This window comes from Colobus angolensis, unplaced genomic scaffold (genome assembly GCF_000951035.1).
Source record: "Colobus angolensis palliatus isolate OR3802 unplaced genomic scaffold, Cang.pa_1.0 Scaffold79, whole genome shotgun sequence".
Classification (NCBI taxonomy): domain Eukaryota; kingdom Metazoa; phylum Chordata; class Mammalia; order Primates; family Cercopithecidae; genus Colobus; species Colobus angolensis.
Window position 1 is genome coordinate 5,089,662 of NW_012121709.1, and position 17,117 is coordinate 5,106,778.

General features: G+C 45.9%; 1 protein-coding gene across 1 annotated transcript in view; it reads left to right on the forward strand.

Annotated features, from left to right (window-relative positions):
- Positions 1-17,117, forward strand: part of RNFT2 (ring finger protein, transmembrane 2) — a 129,207-nt gene that overhangs the window by 89,911 nt on the left and 22,179 nt on the right. The window contains exons 8-10 of the mRNA XM_011928704.1: positions 9,910-10,059; positions 12,066-12,131; positions 12,289-12,390. Of these exons, the coding sequence (XP_011784094.1) occupies positions 9,910-10,059; positions 12,066-12,131; positions 12,289-12,390 (318 nt within the window). The remainder of the gene's footprint in view (positions 1-9,909; positions 10,060-12,065; positions 12,132-12,288; positions 12,391-17,117) is intronic.

Sequence of the window (17,117 nt, forward strand, 5' to 3'; positions counted from 1 at the left end):
CGCCCCCGCTGGCCCCGCCCCCTACCTGCTGCGCTTCTTTCCATCCTGGCTCGCCCTTTTCTTGCCTTTTTTCCTTTTTCTTTTGTATTGAGGCATAACATATACTGTGGAGACCCCTAATTATAAAGCTCAGTGGATTTTTACAAACATATGTGATCACTCAAAGTATCAACAGAGCTGTCCAACAGAAATATAAGGGGAGTCACACAGATGATTTTAAATGTTCTAGTAGTCACATTAAATAACTAGAAAGGAACAGGTGACTTTAATTTTAATACTCTATTTTATTTAGCCTAATGTGTCCAAAATATTATTTCAACATGTAATCAACATAAAAATTTTAATGAGATGTTTTACCTTTTGTTTTTCTAAGACTTTGAAATTCCCTGTTTCTTTTGTTTTTGAGGGAGATGTTTGTTTTTAAAGATAGTCTTACTGTGTCACCCAGGCGGGAGTTTAGAAGCACGATCATGCTCACTGCAGCCTCGACTTCCCTGGGCTCAGGTCATCCTCCTGCCTCAACCTCCCGAGTAGCTGGGACTACAGGCGCCCGCCACCACACCCGGCTAATTTTTTTGTAATTTTAGTAGAGACGGGGTTTCACCGTGTTAGCCAGGATGGTCTCGATCTCCTGACCTTGTGATCTGCCCGCCTCGGCCTCCCAAAGTGCTGGGATTACAGGCGTGAGCCACCATGCCTGGCCACCTCATCATTTTCTAGAATATTTGTTATGTATAGACTCCCATTCCTAGTATCTTCATCATCAGAGCTCTCTATGAGCCATGCCTGTGGGAAACCCAGGTGTTTCGAAGCACGAGGCCATTAGTTTGCCCCCTCATTTATCCCTTGCTCATTCAGCAAATACTTCTTGATTACCTGCTGAGTCCCACACCCTTTCTATTAGTTAAGATTGGAATCAAATAGTAACAACAAAGAATCCAAAATAATAAAACTTAAATTTTAAAAAATGTATCTCTTTCTCATGTAAAGGCCAAAGATAAGCAGTTCAACCCTGGGAATATGACACCTTCCAGCCCACTGTTTCACCAACCCTAGGGTGTAGGATTCCTCCTCATGGTCTAAGATGGTGGCAAGAGCACCAGCCATCACATCCAAGTTCCAGACAGTAGGATAGAGAGAGTGGGGAAGAATAAGGTGAAAGCTCTGAAGTTGCTACATGACACTTACAATTGTGTTAATGGTGAAGACCCTCTTCCTGGCTTGCAGAAGGCTATGTTCTCACTGTGTCCTCAAGTGGCAGAGAGATCTCTCATGTCTCTTCCTATAAGGGAATTAATCCCATCATGAGAGCTCTACTCTCATGACCTAACTACCTTTCAGAGGCCTTATCTTTAAACACCATGGCATTAGGGATTAGGGCTTCAACAAAGGAACTTGAGGTGGGCACAGTTCAGTCTATAGCACCAGCTGAGTAGCCTTAGATGGGTACCTTAGTTTTTATTGTTGTTGTTGACTTGAAAGAACCATGTAATTCTCACAATTTTGCGGGTCAGGAGTTCAGTCAGGACACACTGGGTACAGCTTGTCTCTCCTCCCCATGATATCTGCTGGGGCTGGACTATCCAACATGGCATCTTCACTCCCAGGTCTGATGCATCAGCTGCAATGGCAGGAATGGCCTTCTTAAGGTCCTATATCTGGAGCCTCAGTTCTCACCATTGGCTGGTTTCCATGTTGCTCCTCCAGTTAGTCTCAGAGCTGCTCCTCTTCCATGTGTCCTCTTCACTGGGTCTCTCCTTAGAGCTTGGGCTTCCCACAAACATGGCGGCTGGAGGAGGGAGAACAAGCAAAAGGAAAGAAGTGAAAGCTTCCTGATCTCTTAAGGCCTAGGCTTGGAAGTCCCAGATATCCCTCCTGCCTTAATTCTAGTTCATCTTAGTTATTTTGAACCTGCGTTTTCTCATCTCTAAAATAGAGCAGCAATAACATAATGGCCACATTTCTGGATTATCATGAGGGCTAGTAATAGCTGTATCATATACTGGGCCCTTCTCATGTAACTGTGTTTTAGATTTATTGGCTTATTTAATCATAAGATCACCTCAGTGTGTTGAATACAGGTTTTACTGACATGTGAGAGCCAATGGTTAAATTTTCAGGAAATTTGCAAACAGTTGTTAAATCATTGGTAGCTTGAAGTTGGCCTTGTGAAAACACTTACACTGCAGAAACTGGCAAACACAAATTAGGGCCTTTTCTTTCCCCCAGAGACCTAGTTTGCCAGCACACCACTGCATGCATATCTATATGTATGTGTGTATCTATGTATGAATGTGTGTGTGTATTCAACCCCATTTACAGATGAAGAAACCGAGGGTCGTAGAAGTTAAATTATTGTGCCAAATCAACCAATTTAGTAGGTGGTAGATCTGACCTTAGAATCCCAAATCCTATGCCTTTAAACCACTAGGCTGTCCTGCCTCCACAGATGAAAAAATTCGTATGAAAGAGATTTGTAAACAGGCAAAGCTGTATAAATAGTCATTATTCATCTTAATACAGAAAAAAAAAAAAAGGTTTCACCTCTGTGCATTTTTCATAATTGAAGCTGCTGACAGATACTTGATTACGTCTCTCCTCCCTTCCTCCCCACTCCCATAAGTCTTCAAATCATCTTTCCCACATCGGTGCGTTCTTCTAAAAAATTCTCCTCTCTGTTCGTTTCTTCTGCTTCTCAGCATCCTACTCTCCTTCATTTCCCACCCGCTTCTGGAGCCAGCCCTCTGTTGTTTCGATGTTTCGCATTTCTCTTCTTGTCCCACCCCTCATCTTGGCAGTGAAGAAGTCGGAATAGTATCTGCCTTCCCAATTCGACACTCCCGCCCCCTTTATCTGAATCCAAGCAGAGAACCATCCGTGCCCAAGCACGTCCTGCAACAATTGCTACCGTTTCTCCTTCATGGTGGCAGGGAGGCGAGACAGCTCATAATCTGATTCCTTGTTCTCTAACGCCCCAGAGAAACCACACATCCCATTTGGTGGTCGTCAGAAATAACATGCTTCAGAAACCTGGAATTATAAAACTGCTTAATTAGAGAGAGATGGTTTTGCTGGGATATGCCCAGTTTTCCTTGGTAGTTTGATCTCCTTTTCAAAGTGGCCCACCCCCCGGCAGCTAATTGCTACCTTTAACGAGGTACCACATAAGCTGTCATTCTCTTAATTTTATTTGCTGTGACATCAGTGCTTGCTTATAAAGAGATATTCTCTCTTCAGCATTTCAACTCTCCTCCATCAGCAAACTCTAGGAAGTTGACTTGAGTAATGAGGATGGAATCTTCAGCTTCAAGAGGTCTCCTCTGTTACATGAGCACCTACTACCTGCTGGATGCTGGGAATACACCCACAACCAAATTATTTTCTCCCATAAGGGGCTCACAGTCCAGTGGGAGGGATGGACAGTAAAATAATGTTTTTAATATTGTGAGAAATGCTTTGAAGGAGTAATTTAGGGGCTGGGTATGGTGACTCACACCTGTAACCAGCACTTTGGGAGGCTGAGGCAGGTGGAGCACCTGATGTCAGGAGTTCGAGACCAGCCTGGGCAACAGGGTGAAACCCCGTCTCTACTAAAATACAAAAAATTAACTGGGTCTGGCAGTGGGTACCTGTAATCCCACCTACTCTGGAGACTGAGGCAGGAAAATCATTCGAACCCAGGAGGCGGAGGCTGCAGTGAGCCGAGATCATGCCACTGCACTCCAGCCTGGGCAACAGGGTGAGACTCCATCTGAAAAAAAAAGGAGTTATTTAGGGGAGTCTTCAAGGGCGTACACAGCAGGAGCACCTAATTCAGTTAAAGAGGAGTCAGGGAAGGCTTTTCGTAGGCGGTGACAGTTAGCTGATACCCAAAAGATGAATAGATGTTAGCTCAGCAAAGAGTAGAGGGACCACTATTCCATCTGCAAAGGAAGAGCTTAGTGTCATTAAGCAACTGAAAGATAGACAAAGAAGCTGGTATCAGAGCCTTCTGGGAAATCCTGGGGATGTGTTAGAATCCCCATCATGACTTATCTAGATTCTGATAGAACAGACCACAGGTCAGAAAACTACAGGCTACAGGCCAAATACGTCCTGCTACTTGTTTTTATAAATAAAGTTTTATTGGAACACAGCCACACCCATTCACTTACCTATTGTCCGAGGCTATTTTCCTACTACAGTGACAGAGGTGAGTAGTGGCGCCAGAGACCTTATGGCCTGCAAAGCCTAAGTATTCACTACCTGGTTCTTTGTAGAAAAAGTTTGCCAACACTTGTTCCAGAGCCGCCCAGTAGCAAGTGGGAAGTTTGAGATTTGGCCCAGAAACCAGCCTGCAGCTAAGGGGCCTGAGAATTGGAAGATCCAAAGACAGTGACCAAAACTAAACATAAGGTGGCAGGTGACAATCCTGGGTCTGATCCCAGCCACTTTGGCTCCTGGGGCTGTGCTCTTTACCACCAAGTCAGACTGGTTGTTGAGACTGGCCTACAAGGAAGGACAGAGAGGAGACCAGAGTCAGCCAGACGCCAGCAGGCAGGGGCTCCCAGAGACACAGGGACCTTTCATGGGGTAGCCGTGTCCTTACCTGTCATGAGACCAGGCAGACCAAGCAGGAGGCTGCCTACCAAGATGGCGCCCAGACCATTAACCATCTTTTCCTTCACCTCTTGGCTCTGGAACACCCTTCTTCCCTTGCCTGCCCTCATGTCTTCACCAGTTTGGCTCTTAGACATCCATTAAAGTAGTGCTTCTCAAACTTGGATGTGCACTCGGGTCACCTGGGGATCTTATTAAATTGTACATTCTATTTCAGGAGGTCTGGGGTGAGGCCTAAGAGCTTGCATTTCTAACCAGCTCCCAGGCGATGCCGATGGTGCTGGTTCATGGATCACACTTTGGGTGGCTGGAAAGATAACTTCTCTTAGACTTTCTTGATCAGTTTCCCACCCCACATCCCATGCCTCAATTCTGGGGCTCCCTCCCATTTACCTCTAGCAGAGTTCTACCACACTGTATTATAGTAGTTTGCTTAGTGATGGTCTTCCTCATTGGGTAGCAAGCTTCCTGATGACAGGGATGAGGTCTTAGTTTTCTTCATTTCACCAGAGCCTGGCACTGTGTCTGGTACGTAGTAGGCGTCCAGAAATGAAAGCAAGGAAGGGAGGGAAGAAGAAAGGGAGCAGGCGAGGGAGGGAGGGGCAGAGGAAAGTGAAGGAAGACAGCATCGATGGATAAGAGGCAGGAAGGGAGGGAAGCAAGAAAGGAAACACAGATGGGTAGAAGAAAGAAAGGTAAGGAAGGAAGGAAAGAAGAGTTATATAGGGATTATTCACTGAATGTAGGGAACAGTGACAAAAGTAGGTTAAAGCCAGGCATGGTGGCTCACATCTGTAGTCCCTACAGGGGACTCAGGAAGCCATGGTGGCAGGAGGATCACTTGAGCCCAAGAGATGGAGACCAGCCTGGGCAACATACATAGACCCCATCTCTAAAAAAACACAATGTTTTAAGTGGAAAAAAAAAAAAAAAAACCCAGCAGGTCAAGACTGGCAGTTGAGAGAGGTTGGACAATTTGGTCCCTGGTAAGATGGAACATGCAAGAGTTGAGAGACCCTGGGTGAGAGTGATCTGGGAGACGTGAGGAAGGCATGGGGCAGTGAGGTTGGGTGGTTCAGGAAATCAGAGTTCAAATCACGGGTATTCTGCAGATCCTGGGGTCTGCAGCAGGATATGGACTGGCTTGATTAGCCCTGGCCATCCACTGAGTTGCTGTCCATTGGTCCAGCATCCATCATGCCCTTGTCCATGTAAAACCACCATGGTGGCCACCCCCTGCATCTCTGTTCTCCAATCACCCCCATCTTCCCAAAGGTTCCAGAGGGAAACCAGCATTTCCCTCCAGGGGATGTTTCTGGGACTCAGGGACTGGTGGGAGTCAGGAGGGGAAAGGAGGGCCCTTTGAGAAACAGTGACCTCACAACTGGAGGTGGCCAACTAGTCACAAAAATCAGGCAGGTGGTGAGTGATGACTGAATGCCCTTTCTTGGTCCTTGGTAGATGTGGGTATATGTGCTCCAAAGAATCCTCTTCTGAGTGACCTGTGCCCAGCCCATCAAGATGGAATGTAAAAGGTGGCTATAAAGTATCTGTCCACATGCCATGTATGTGATGTGATCTTGGCTCACTTCAACCTGTACCTCCTGGGTTCAAGTGATTCTCATGCCTCAGCCACCCATGTAGCTGGGATTATAGGCACGTGCCCCCAAACCCAGCTATTTTTTGTATTTTTGGTAGAGACAGCATTCCACCATGTTGGCCAGGCTGGTGTTGAACTCCTGGCCTCAAGAGATCTGTCCACCTCGGCCTCCCAAAGTGCTGGGATTACAGGTGTGAGCCACCACATCCAGACTCATTTCCCCTCTAATTTAAATATATCACATGTTCAGTATAAAAAATCTGGAGAGAGCAGAAAAACACAAAGAGAATGAGTTTGTTTTTTGTTGTTTTTTTTTTTTTGCATTCTCTATTATTTCCATTTGGAACAATAATATGAGCGTTTGCTTGGGTCAAATGATATCTTTCATAAGGATGATTTCTTTTTTAACTTTTAATTTTGAGATAATTTTAGACTTAAAGAAAAGTTGCAAAAGTAATACTGAGAGTTCCCATATACCCTTCACTCCTCTTCCCCTAATGTTGATATCTGATATACCAGAGTCCGATTAGCAAGGGCAGGAAATGATCAGCAATACTGTTACTATTAACTAAACTAAAGACCTTATTCACATTTTGCCAGTTGCCCCATTGACATTATTTTTTTTTTCAATTTTTATTGTTGTTTTTTGTTTTTTGGGACAGGGTCTTACTGTGTCACCCTGGCTGGAGTGCAGTGGCACAATCATAGCTCACTGCAGCCTCAAACTTCTGGGCTCAAGTGATCCTCCTTCCTCAGCCTCTCAAGTAGCTGGGACCACAGGAACTCACCACCACTCCCAGATAATCTTTTGATTTTTTGTAGACACAAGGTCATTCTATATTGTCCAGGCTAGTCTTGAACTCCTGGGCTCAAGGGATCCTCCCACCGTGCTGGGATTACAGGCGTCAGCCATTGCACCTGGCCTATTGACATTTTTTTACAGTATAGGATTGAATCAGGGCTGGGTGCGGTGGCTCATGCCTGTAATCTTAGCACTTTGGGAGGCTGAAGTAGGTGGATCACCTGGGGTCAGGAGTTCAAGACCAGCCTGGCCAACATGGTGAAACCCCGTCTCTACTAAAAATACAAAAATTAGCCAGGCGTGGTAGTGTGCGCCTGTAATCCCAGCTACTTGGGAGCCTGAGGCAGAAGAATTGCTTGACCCAAGAGGCGGAGGTTGCAGTGAGCTGAGATTGTGCCACTGCACTCTAGCCTTCCTGGGTGAAAGAGCAAGACTCTGTCTAAAAAAAGAGAGAGAGAGCGAGAGAGAATAGGATTGAATCCAAGATCCCATGTTACATTACTTGTCATGTCTCCTTAATTCTCTCCAACCTCACATTACTTGGTCTTCTCTTTGTCTCTCATGATCTTGACATTTTTCAAGAGTATTGGGCCCCTTCAACTTGGGGCCAGGTGCAATGGCTCATGCCTATAATCCCAGCACTTTGGGAGCCTGAGGTGGAAGGATCCCTTGAGCCCAGGAGTTTGAGACCAGCCTGGACAACACAGCATGACCTCGTCTCTCTACAAAAAAAAAAGGAGAGAGAGAGAATAGAGAGAATATCCTTCAACTTGGATTTGTCTCTTGTTTTCTCATGATTAGATTAGAATTTGTTGATGAGTTTTGGCGACAATACCACAGAAGTGATACATACTGTGTCTTTTCAGGACATCATGTCAGAGAGTTCAGGATGTCAAAATGACTTCTCACTGGGGATGTTAGCCTTTATCACCTGATTAATATGATGTATGTTTGCTTTCTTCACCATAAAGTTGCTATTTCTTCAGGATACATTTTTAATGGCTGTATGGCTTTCCATTATAGATCTCTAACATAATCAGACCCTCTTTTTTGTACATCGTGTTTGTTACTCTTTTTTTTCTTTAGTATTACAAAGAATGCTACAGTGACCATTCTTATAGGCACATCTTTGCACTTATCTCTGATTATTTTGTTAGGGTAAACTGCCAGACATAGAATTGTTGGCGTAAAGATTATTCATATTTTTACAGATATGGATGCTTGGGGCAGGGTTGTTTGTTTGATTTAATCGGCTTTATAGAAGCAGGATTTAAATGCAATAAATTGCATATATTAGGAGTGTATATTTCAATTAGTTCTGGCAAATGTGCACACCCATGTGTCCCCCATCCCAATCAAGATATAAAATATTTCATATTTCTAGGCCAGGTGCAGCAGCTCACACCAATAATTCTAACACTTTGGGAGGCTGACGAGGGGTAGATTGCTTGAGCTCAGGAGTTCGAGACCAGCGTGGGCAACATCGTGAAATCCTGTCTTTACTAAAAATACAAAAAAATTGGCCAGATGTGGTGGTGTGTACCCATGGTCCCATTTACTTGGGAGTCTGAGGTGGAGGAATCACTTGAACCTGGGAGGTTGAGGCTGCAGTGAGCCATAGTTGCACAACTGCACTCCAGCCTGGACAACATAGCAAGACCTTGTCTCAAAAAAAAAAAAATATATATATATATATCGTTCTATCCCTTTCCAAAATTTCCTGACACCTCTTTGCAGTCAGTTCTCCCCACCCCTTACCCCAGACAACCAGGGATCTGATTTCTATTATCTCAGATTAGTGTTACCTATTCTAGGACTTAGTATAAACCAGAATTATGCAAGGTCAAGGGAAGGAAGATAAATAGGACTTTTCTCCAGGAATAATGCTAGGTGCTTATCCTGTTCATCTCCTTTAATCCTCAAAGCAACCTCGTAAGGTGGGAGTTCTGATTCCCACTCTGTAGATGGGGAAACTAAGGGTCATGAACATCCAGCAAGGTCAGGTTCAATCCCAGTCCAGTGGGAGTACCCAAGCCGTGTTCTTTTTTTTTTTTTGAGATGGAGTCTCGCTCTGTTGCCCAGGCTGAAATACAGTGGTATGATCTTGGCTCACTGCAACCTCCGCCTCCAAGTTCAAGTGATTCTCCTGCCTCAGCCTCCTGAGTAGCTGGGATTACAGGTGCGCCACCACGCCCAGCTACTAATTTTTGTATTTTTAGTAGAGTTGGGGTTTCGCCATGTTGGCCAGGCTAGTCTCAAACTCCTGACCTTAAGTGATCCACCTGCCTCAGCCTCCCAAAGTGCTGGGATTACAGGCATAAGCCACCACACCCGGCCCCTGTTTTTTCTCAACACAACTAGGTATTCATCCTGCCTCCTTGGAAGAGAGCAGGTGGTGAGCTAAGAAGGACACGTATCTCCCTGCTTTGGGCCTTATGGCCTGGCCTTACCTGCATTCTGTGCCCATGCTGCCCGGGCCCCTGACAGCAGTCGCTGTGATGCTCGAGTCAGCCCTCTAAAGATGAGGATGGCCTGGATGCAGAGGGCAGGGACTGTGCCCCCACCTTAGGCTTTGAGCCCTCCAAGCTGCAGCGAGACCCAGAGGTTGACCCACTCTCCAGCCCTCTGCCCGAAGGTGTAGAGTTTCTCCTACCCTGAAACTAGATCTTCAATCCTGGGCACTTTGATCTTCTGGGCTGCTGGGTGGCGGGTGAGGGCAGCGGGCAGGGGCTGCGTCTCCCTGGCCATATCGCAGCCCCATTAGGAGCTGGCCTGAGTGCTTTCCAGAGCTGATTAATGGCCTGCCTGTGACCTGGAATGTCATCACTACCCGGGGCAGGGGGCCCCCCAGCCGGGTCCTTTGGGTCTTTACTGCTAATAATAATTGATGTTCTCTGTGTGGTTGCAGGGAAAGTTCTATCTGGTCATCGAGGAGCTGAGCCAGCTGTTCCGATCCCTTGTCCCCATCCAGCTGTGGTACAAATACATCATGGGTGACGACTCCTCCAACAGCTACTTCCTGGGAGGGGTCCTGATCGTTCTCTACAGCCTCTGCAAGGTGAGGTGGCCCCAAGGCTGGAGGGCCAGCCTAAGGAGGGCCCTATTCAGTAAGGCTTCAGGGGGCTCCGGGGGAGCCTTGAGCACCCATGCTGATTTATTTCTTTATTTATTTTAATTGAGGGGAAATTCACACGACATGAAATTAACCACGAACTGTTTTATTTTTATTTTATTTATTAACTTTTGAGATAGAGTCTCACTCTGTTGCCCAGGCTGGAGTTCAGTGGTGCAATCTTGGCTCACTGCAATCTCTGCTCCTGGGTTCAAGTGATTCTCTTGCCTCAGCCTCCCAAATAACTGGAACTACAGGTGTCCACCACTACACCCAGCTAATTTTTTGTATATTTAGTAGAGACGGGGTTTCACCATGTTGGCTAGGCTGGTTTTGAACTCCTGACCTCAAGTGATCTGCCTACCTTGGCCTCCCAAAGTGCTGGGATTACAGGCATGAGCCACCTCGCCCAGCCTCCAGTAACTATTTTAAAGTGTACAATTAAATGACATTGAGCGGATTCACAATGTCACGCAACCACCACCACCTCTGTCTAGTTCCAAGACATTTTCATCACCCTGAAAAGAAACCTTGTACCCATTAAGCAGTCACTCCCCATTCTTCCAACCTCCCCTTCCCACAGAGCCTGGCAACCACAAATCTTCTTTTTCTGTCTCTATCAATATACTTATTATGAATGTTTCATATAAACAGAATCATGTAATAGGTGCTCTTTTGTGTCTGGCATTTTCATTTAACATTGTATTTTTGAGGTTCATCCACATGGTAACATGTATCAGTATTTTTTCTTGTTTAATCCACCCTAATGTCTCACCTATGAAGCTCACCATATGGTATTCTTTCCAATAGTCATCTTCACAAACCCTTCAAGGTACATACTATTATTACTCCCTTTTTTTTTTTTTAGACCGAGTCTCGCTCTGTTGCCCAGTCTGGAGTGCAGTGGCAAAATCTCAGCTCATTGCAACCTCCACCTCCTGGGTTCAAGCGATTCTCATGCCTCAGCCTCTCTGGTAGCTGCGATTATAGGCATTCACCACTATACCTGGCTAATTTTTGTATTTTTAGTAGAGATGGGGTTTCACCATGTTGGCCAGGCTGGTCTCAAACTCCTGACCTCAAGTGATCCACATGCCTCAGCCCCCCAAAGTGCTGGGATTACAGGCATGAGCCACCCCACCTGGCCCCCATTATTCCCATTTTACAGGTTAAGGAACTGAGGTTCAGGGAGGTTAGAAACCAAGGTTACTTGCCCAAGATCACTCAGGTAAAGACAACAGAACAAGCATTGAACCCAGGCAGGCAGCCTCTAAAGCCAAAACTCCCAACCACACTTCTACTGAATGTTTTCTATCTCTCTTACCTCAAAAATAGTATCCATGCTAAATTGCACACCCTCAACTCCTCAAATTAGTATGCAGTGCTTTTCTTTTCATCATTAGTACAAATCAGAGGATTTTTTACCCCCTAAAAATCCATACATCCTTCTTTTTCTCTTTGGCTCTCCATTTCTAGCTTTAGAGAATCCTGGGAGGATGCATGAGTTCTTCTCCTTCCTTCCAGCAGGACTGGCCAGGCAATCCATGCAGTATCAGCCATTGGGGCGTACTGATTACTTGCTGGTTCTGATCAACACAGTGGCTGACTGGAGTACTAGATGGAGAAGGGTTATCAGGGTGGGCTGTGCTCAGAGTAAGAGTGCTGTGATCGATTAGCAATGCCTGCCCTGGGCTTGGGAGGGGAAATAGGCACTATATGTGCCATATATTTGTTATTCTGGCCTGGGTAGCAGGGGAAACTGTTCATCTTAGGCAGCAAGACAAAAGCCATGCAACACTGTTGGGAAGGAAGAAGTGCAAATGGGAAGAAGAGCCCTAAAAATGTTCTGAATCAAAAATGGATGGAGGGTGAGGGGATGGGGTGAGGTGATGATGCAGGGGTCACGAGAGATCCTTGGGTACTTTTCAGCCACCACCCTGCTCTCCTTTCAGTCCTTCGACATCTGTGGACGCGTGGGCGGAGTTAGGAAAGCCCTGAAGCTTCTCTGCACCTCTCAGGTGAGTTGGCTTCAGGTGGTCCCCACTGAAGTACGGGGAATTAGGAGCTGGAAACAGCAGTGGCCCCTTCCTCAGCCCACAGATATCACAGTGCTCCTGAAGGCATGGCTCCCAAGAGCGTCCATAGCTGTATTTGCCTCTCCCCTCCCTCAAACAGAACTATGGAGTCCGAGCCACTGGGCAGCAGTGCACAGAAGCCGGTGACATCTGTGCCATCTGTCAGGCTGAGTTCCGAGAGCCTCTGATTCTCCTGTGCCAGGTGAGCAGGGCTCAGGCGGGACCACTGGAGACTGAGGCTGGGGAGAGCAGGACCCTTCCCCATGGGCAGTCCTTGGGTCTCTGGCATGGGTCTCTGGGGGGTAATCCGGTTAAGACCAGAGTCAGCCAGACCTGGGTTCCAATCTCACCTCTGCCTCTTAGTAGCTGGGTGGACTTGGGCACATTATTTCACCTCTCTGAGCCTTGGTTTCCTTAGCAAAATGTAGACATGTCAAATTCAGTATAGTGTAACATCACAATATCCTGCATGTGAATTTCAGCAGCATTCTTGACCCCCCGTGGGTCAGTCACTCTCTCTCTGAGCCTTGGTGTTTCTCATGTCTAAAATGGATATAATAGTAGCCAGGGGCAGTGGCTCACGCCTGTAATCCCAGCATTTTGGAAGGCCAAGGCAGGCAGATCACCTGAGGTCAGGAGTTCGAGACCAGCCAGGCCAACATGGTGAAACCCTGTCTCTACTAAAAAAAAAAACAACAACAAAAAAAAACAAAAATTAGCCAGGCATGGTGGCACACACCTGTAGTCCCAGCTACTCTGGAGGCTGAGGCAAGAGAATTGCTTGAACCTGGGAGGTGGAGGTTGCAATGAGCTGAGGTCACGCCACTGCACTCCAGCCTGGACAACAGAGCAAGACTACATTTCAAAGAAAAAAAGGACATAATAATAACAGCTACTTCATAGAGCTATTATTATGATTAAAGTAGATCATCCATGGAAAGAGCTAAATTTCAATTATTCAACCATAGAAGTTGATAGAATTATGCTTGTTATCCATATAAGTATTATTACCATTTGTTTTCATTAGGCGCGGGTCACCAGCCCACAGTCGTAAGTGCTGGCCGGTTCCTTTTAACTCCCTAAATGTGTCCCTCGTCCTCCTCCTGACATCAGGGACTAGGTGTCAATTCAGCAAATGTGTATTGGGGTCAAAGCATCCTATCTGACACCAGGAAGGAGAGGCAGCGGGCACGCAGATCCCGTCCCCTCCTCTGGAAGCTCACGGTCTCCGCTGGGAGACAGACACTTACATAAATAACTGTGAAGCGAGGCAGGCAGTGATAAGTGCTGTGTAAGAGAGATTCATGCAGTGTCTCGGGGGACCAGGGCAGACAGCGATGAGCTCCAGGTTGGGAAGGGTTTTTGGAGGAGGCATAGCCTGGAGACCAAAAGGCATGGAAAGGCTTAGGGGTCTGCGATAGAAGGTGGGTTCCTTTTTAACATCGGCAAGCATTGTTGTTGTTGTTGTTATTGCTGTTTGGAGATTTGGAAGGGGAAGGTTGTTTTTCATGTTCAATTGTATTTCTTTTTAAATGGATAATATATTTGCATGAATCAACATTCAAAAGGAAGACTAAAGAGACATGATGACTAAACACATTCTGGGACCTGGGTTAGATCCCAGAACAGAGAAGGGACATTAGTAGAAAACGGGTTTGATGAAATCCAAATAGTCTGGAGTTGAGTTGATAGTAACATATCAACGTGGGTTTCTTAGCCTTGACAAATGTACCACGGTAATGCAAGATGATTAACATTAGGGGAAACTGAAACCAAGTGAGGGGTATACTGGGATTTTCTGTTCTATCTTTGCAACTTTTCTGGAAACCTTAAATTATTCCAAAATAAAAAGTTTATTTAAAAAAATCTTTGAAAGATATAAAAAGGAGGCCCGTCACCATATGTATGTATATGTGTGTATGTATTTATACACACAAACATATCTTTTTTTAAAAAAAACATAAGTTATAGTACATTCTACCTATTGTTTTCTGCACCTTCCTTTTTAACTTAAAACTCTATCTTAGAGATTGCTCCTTATCCTATTTTATAGCTGCATAACGTGCCATTTTATGGATAGAGCACAGTTTGTTTAACCATTCTTCTATTGATAGGCAGTTAGTAGCTGATAATCTTTTGTTATTACAAATAAGACTGTCATGCGTGATCCAGAATGGGGAGAACAATTGCACCAACCTGGGCCCATCGTGTTAATTAAAGGTTAATTCAAGGGAAGCATTTAGAACTGCTTCTGGCGCATAGTTAGGGTTCAATAAATATTAGCCCTTATGGGCATACATCCCATTTCACACACACATGAGCTCTTGGTAGGATAAATTCCTAGTGGCAGAATTACTGGGTCAGAGGGTACACAGTTTTGACAGTTATTGCTAAACTACCCTCTGTAAAGAGTGTATCCACTTATCCTCCTAGTGTACAGTATGACACAGCCTCTTGCTCCCTCCCTTACCAACACACAGCGTTACCAAGCCTCTTTTGAGCTTTGCCAATCTGACAGGTGACAAACGGTATCTCAGTGCAGTTTTAATTTGCATTTCCCTAATTATGAGCGTGGTTGAGCATCTTTTCACATGTTTCAGAGCCATCTGTAGTTCCTTCTTGGTAGCAATGACGATTTGAACATGATGTCAAGGTGAAAGTCTGACAAGCTCTCTAAGCCTCAGTCTGTTTGTCTCTCCTCCATTCTTCTCCTGATACCACTATGTCTTCCCACAGCTGGATTAGAAATTCTTGAAGGGGTCAGAGAAGACACCCATTGTCCCAGATCTAGGAGTAACAGCCACACCCAATGCTGGTTGAAGACTGTACATGTGACCAGGCCAGGCACACATTTTAGTTTTGCTCTGCTGCTGTGAGCTAGGCCTGGAAAGGCAGAGATGATTCACACAGGTAAATGGCCATGCTGATTCCTAAAAGCATTGAAGGAATGAATGAATGAATTACTCAGCTTCAATGTTGCTTCCTCCATAAAGCCTTTCCTGATTCTGCTTCCCCCAGACTAGTCGCGTCCCCAGCTATATGGTCTCATAGATGCCTGTGTTTTTCCTTCTTAGCACTTATTCCAATTGTTAACTAGATAGTTCATTGGGTAGTTAGATGGGCAAGGTCTGTCTCCCTTCTGCCAAATCACAAGCAACATGAGAGCAGATGCCATGTCTGTCTTGTTTAGCAGCAGAGCCACAGTATTGTCTCAGTAAATATTGGATGGATGGATGGATGGAGGATGGATGGGGTGGTTGGATGGAATGTTTAGATTAATAGGATGAATGGGTGTGTGGGTGGATGGATGGATGGATGGATGGATGGATGGATGGATGGATGGATGGATGGGTGGGTGGATGGATGGATGGATGGATGGATGAATGGGATGGGTAGATAGATGGATGGATAGGATGGTGGCCAGGTGAAGGAATGGGTCAGTGAGTACAAAGGTGGGTAGATAGAGATATAAATAGGTGAATGACTGTGTGGATGGGCAAATGGATGGACAGATGTGTGGGTAAATAGGATGGAGGGATGGATGGATGGATGGATGGATGGATACATGGATGCGTGGATGAACAGATGGGATGGATGAGTGGGTGGATGGATGGATGGATGGGATGGTTGGATGGAATGTGTAGATAAGTAGGATGGAGATGGATGGATGGATGGATGAGAGGGGTGGATGGATGGATGGGTGGAAGATGGGATGGGTGGATAGATGGATGGATAGGATGACAGCCAGGTGGAGGAATGGGTGGGTGAGTGCAAAGGTGGGTAGATAGAGATATAAGTAGGTGAATGACTGTGTGGGTGGACAAATAGATGGACAGATGTGTGGGTAAATAGGATGGATGGATGGATGGATGGATGGATGGATGGATGGATGGATGGATGGATGGATGGATGGATGGATTGGATGCATGGATGCATGTATGGATGAATGGATGCATGGATGGATGGATGGATGTGTGGATGCATAGATGGATACATGGATGCACAGATGCACAGATGGGATGGATGGGTGGGTGGATGGATGGATGGATGGGATGGTTGGATGGAATGTGTAGATGAATACTATGGAGATGGATGGATGAGATGGGTGGAGGGATGGATGGGTAGACGGATGGGATGGGTGGATAGATGAATGAATTGGATGGTGGCCAGGTGGAGGAATGGGTGGGTGAATGCAAAGGTATGTGGATAGAGACATAAGTAGGTGAGTGACTGTGTGGATGGGCAAATGAATGGACAGATGGGTGAGTAAATTGGATGGGTGGGTGGATGGATGGATGGATGGATGGATAGATGATGGATGGATAGATGATGGATGGATGAATGGGTGGATGGATAGAATTGGATGGTGGCCAGGTAGAGAAGCTGGTGGGTGAGTGAAAGGTAGGTGGATAGAGGTATAAGTGGGTGAGTGACTGGATGGATGGGCAAATGGATGGACAGATGGGTGAGTAAATTGGATGGATGGATGGATAGATGAATGGATGGATGGATGGATGGATGGATGGATGGATGGATGGATGGATGGGTGGGTGGATGGGTGGATGGGTGGATGAATGGAATTGGACGGTGGCCAAGTAGAGAAGTTGGTGGGTGAGTGAAAGGTAGGTGGATAGAGGTGTAAGTGGGTGAGTGACTGTATGGATGAGCAGATGGAGGGACAGATGAGTGGGTAAATAGGATGGATGGACAAATGGACGGATGGATGGAATCGTGTCCAAGTGGAGGAATGGGTGGGTGAGTTAAAGGTGGGTAGATAGAGGTATAAGTGGGTGAGTGACAGTGTGGATGAGCAAATGAATGGACAGATGGGTGGGTATATAGGTGGGTGGTGGGTGAATGGATATGTGGAAGGAAAGAAGGAAGGAAGGAAGGGAGAGAGGGAGGGTGGGAGGGAAGGGAAGGGAACGG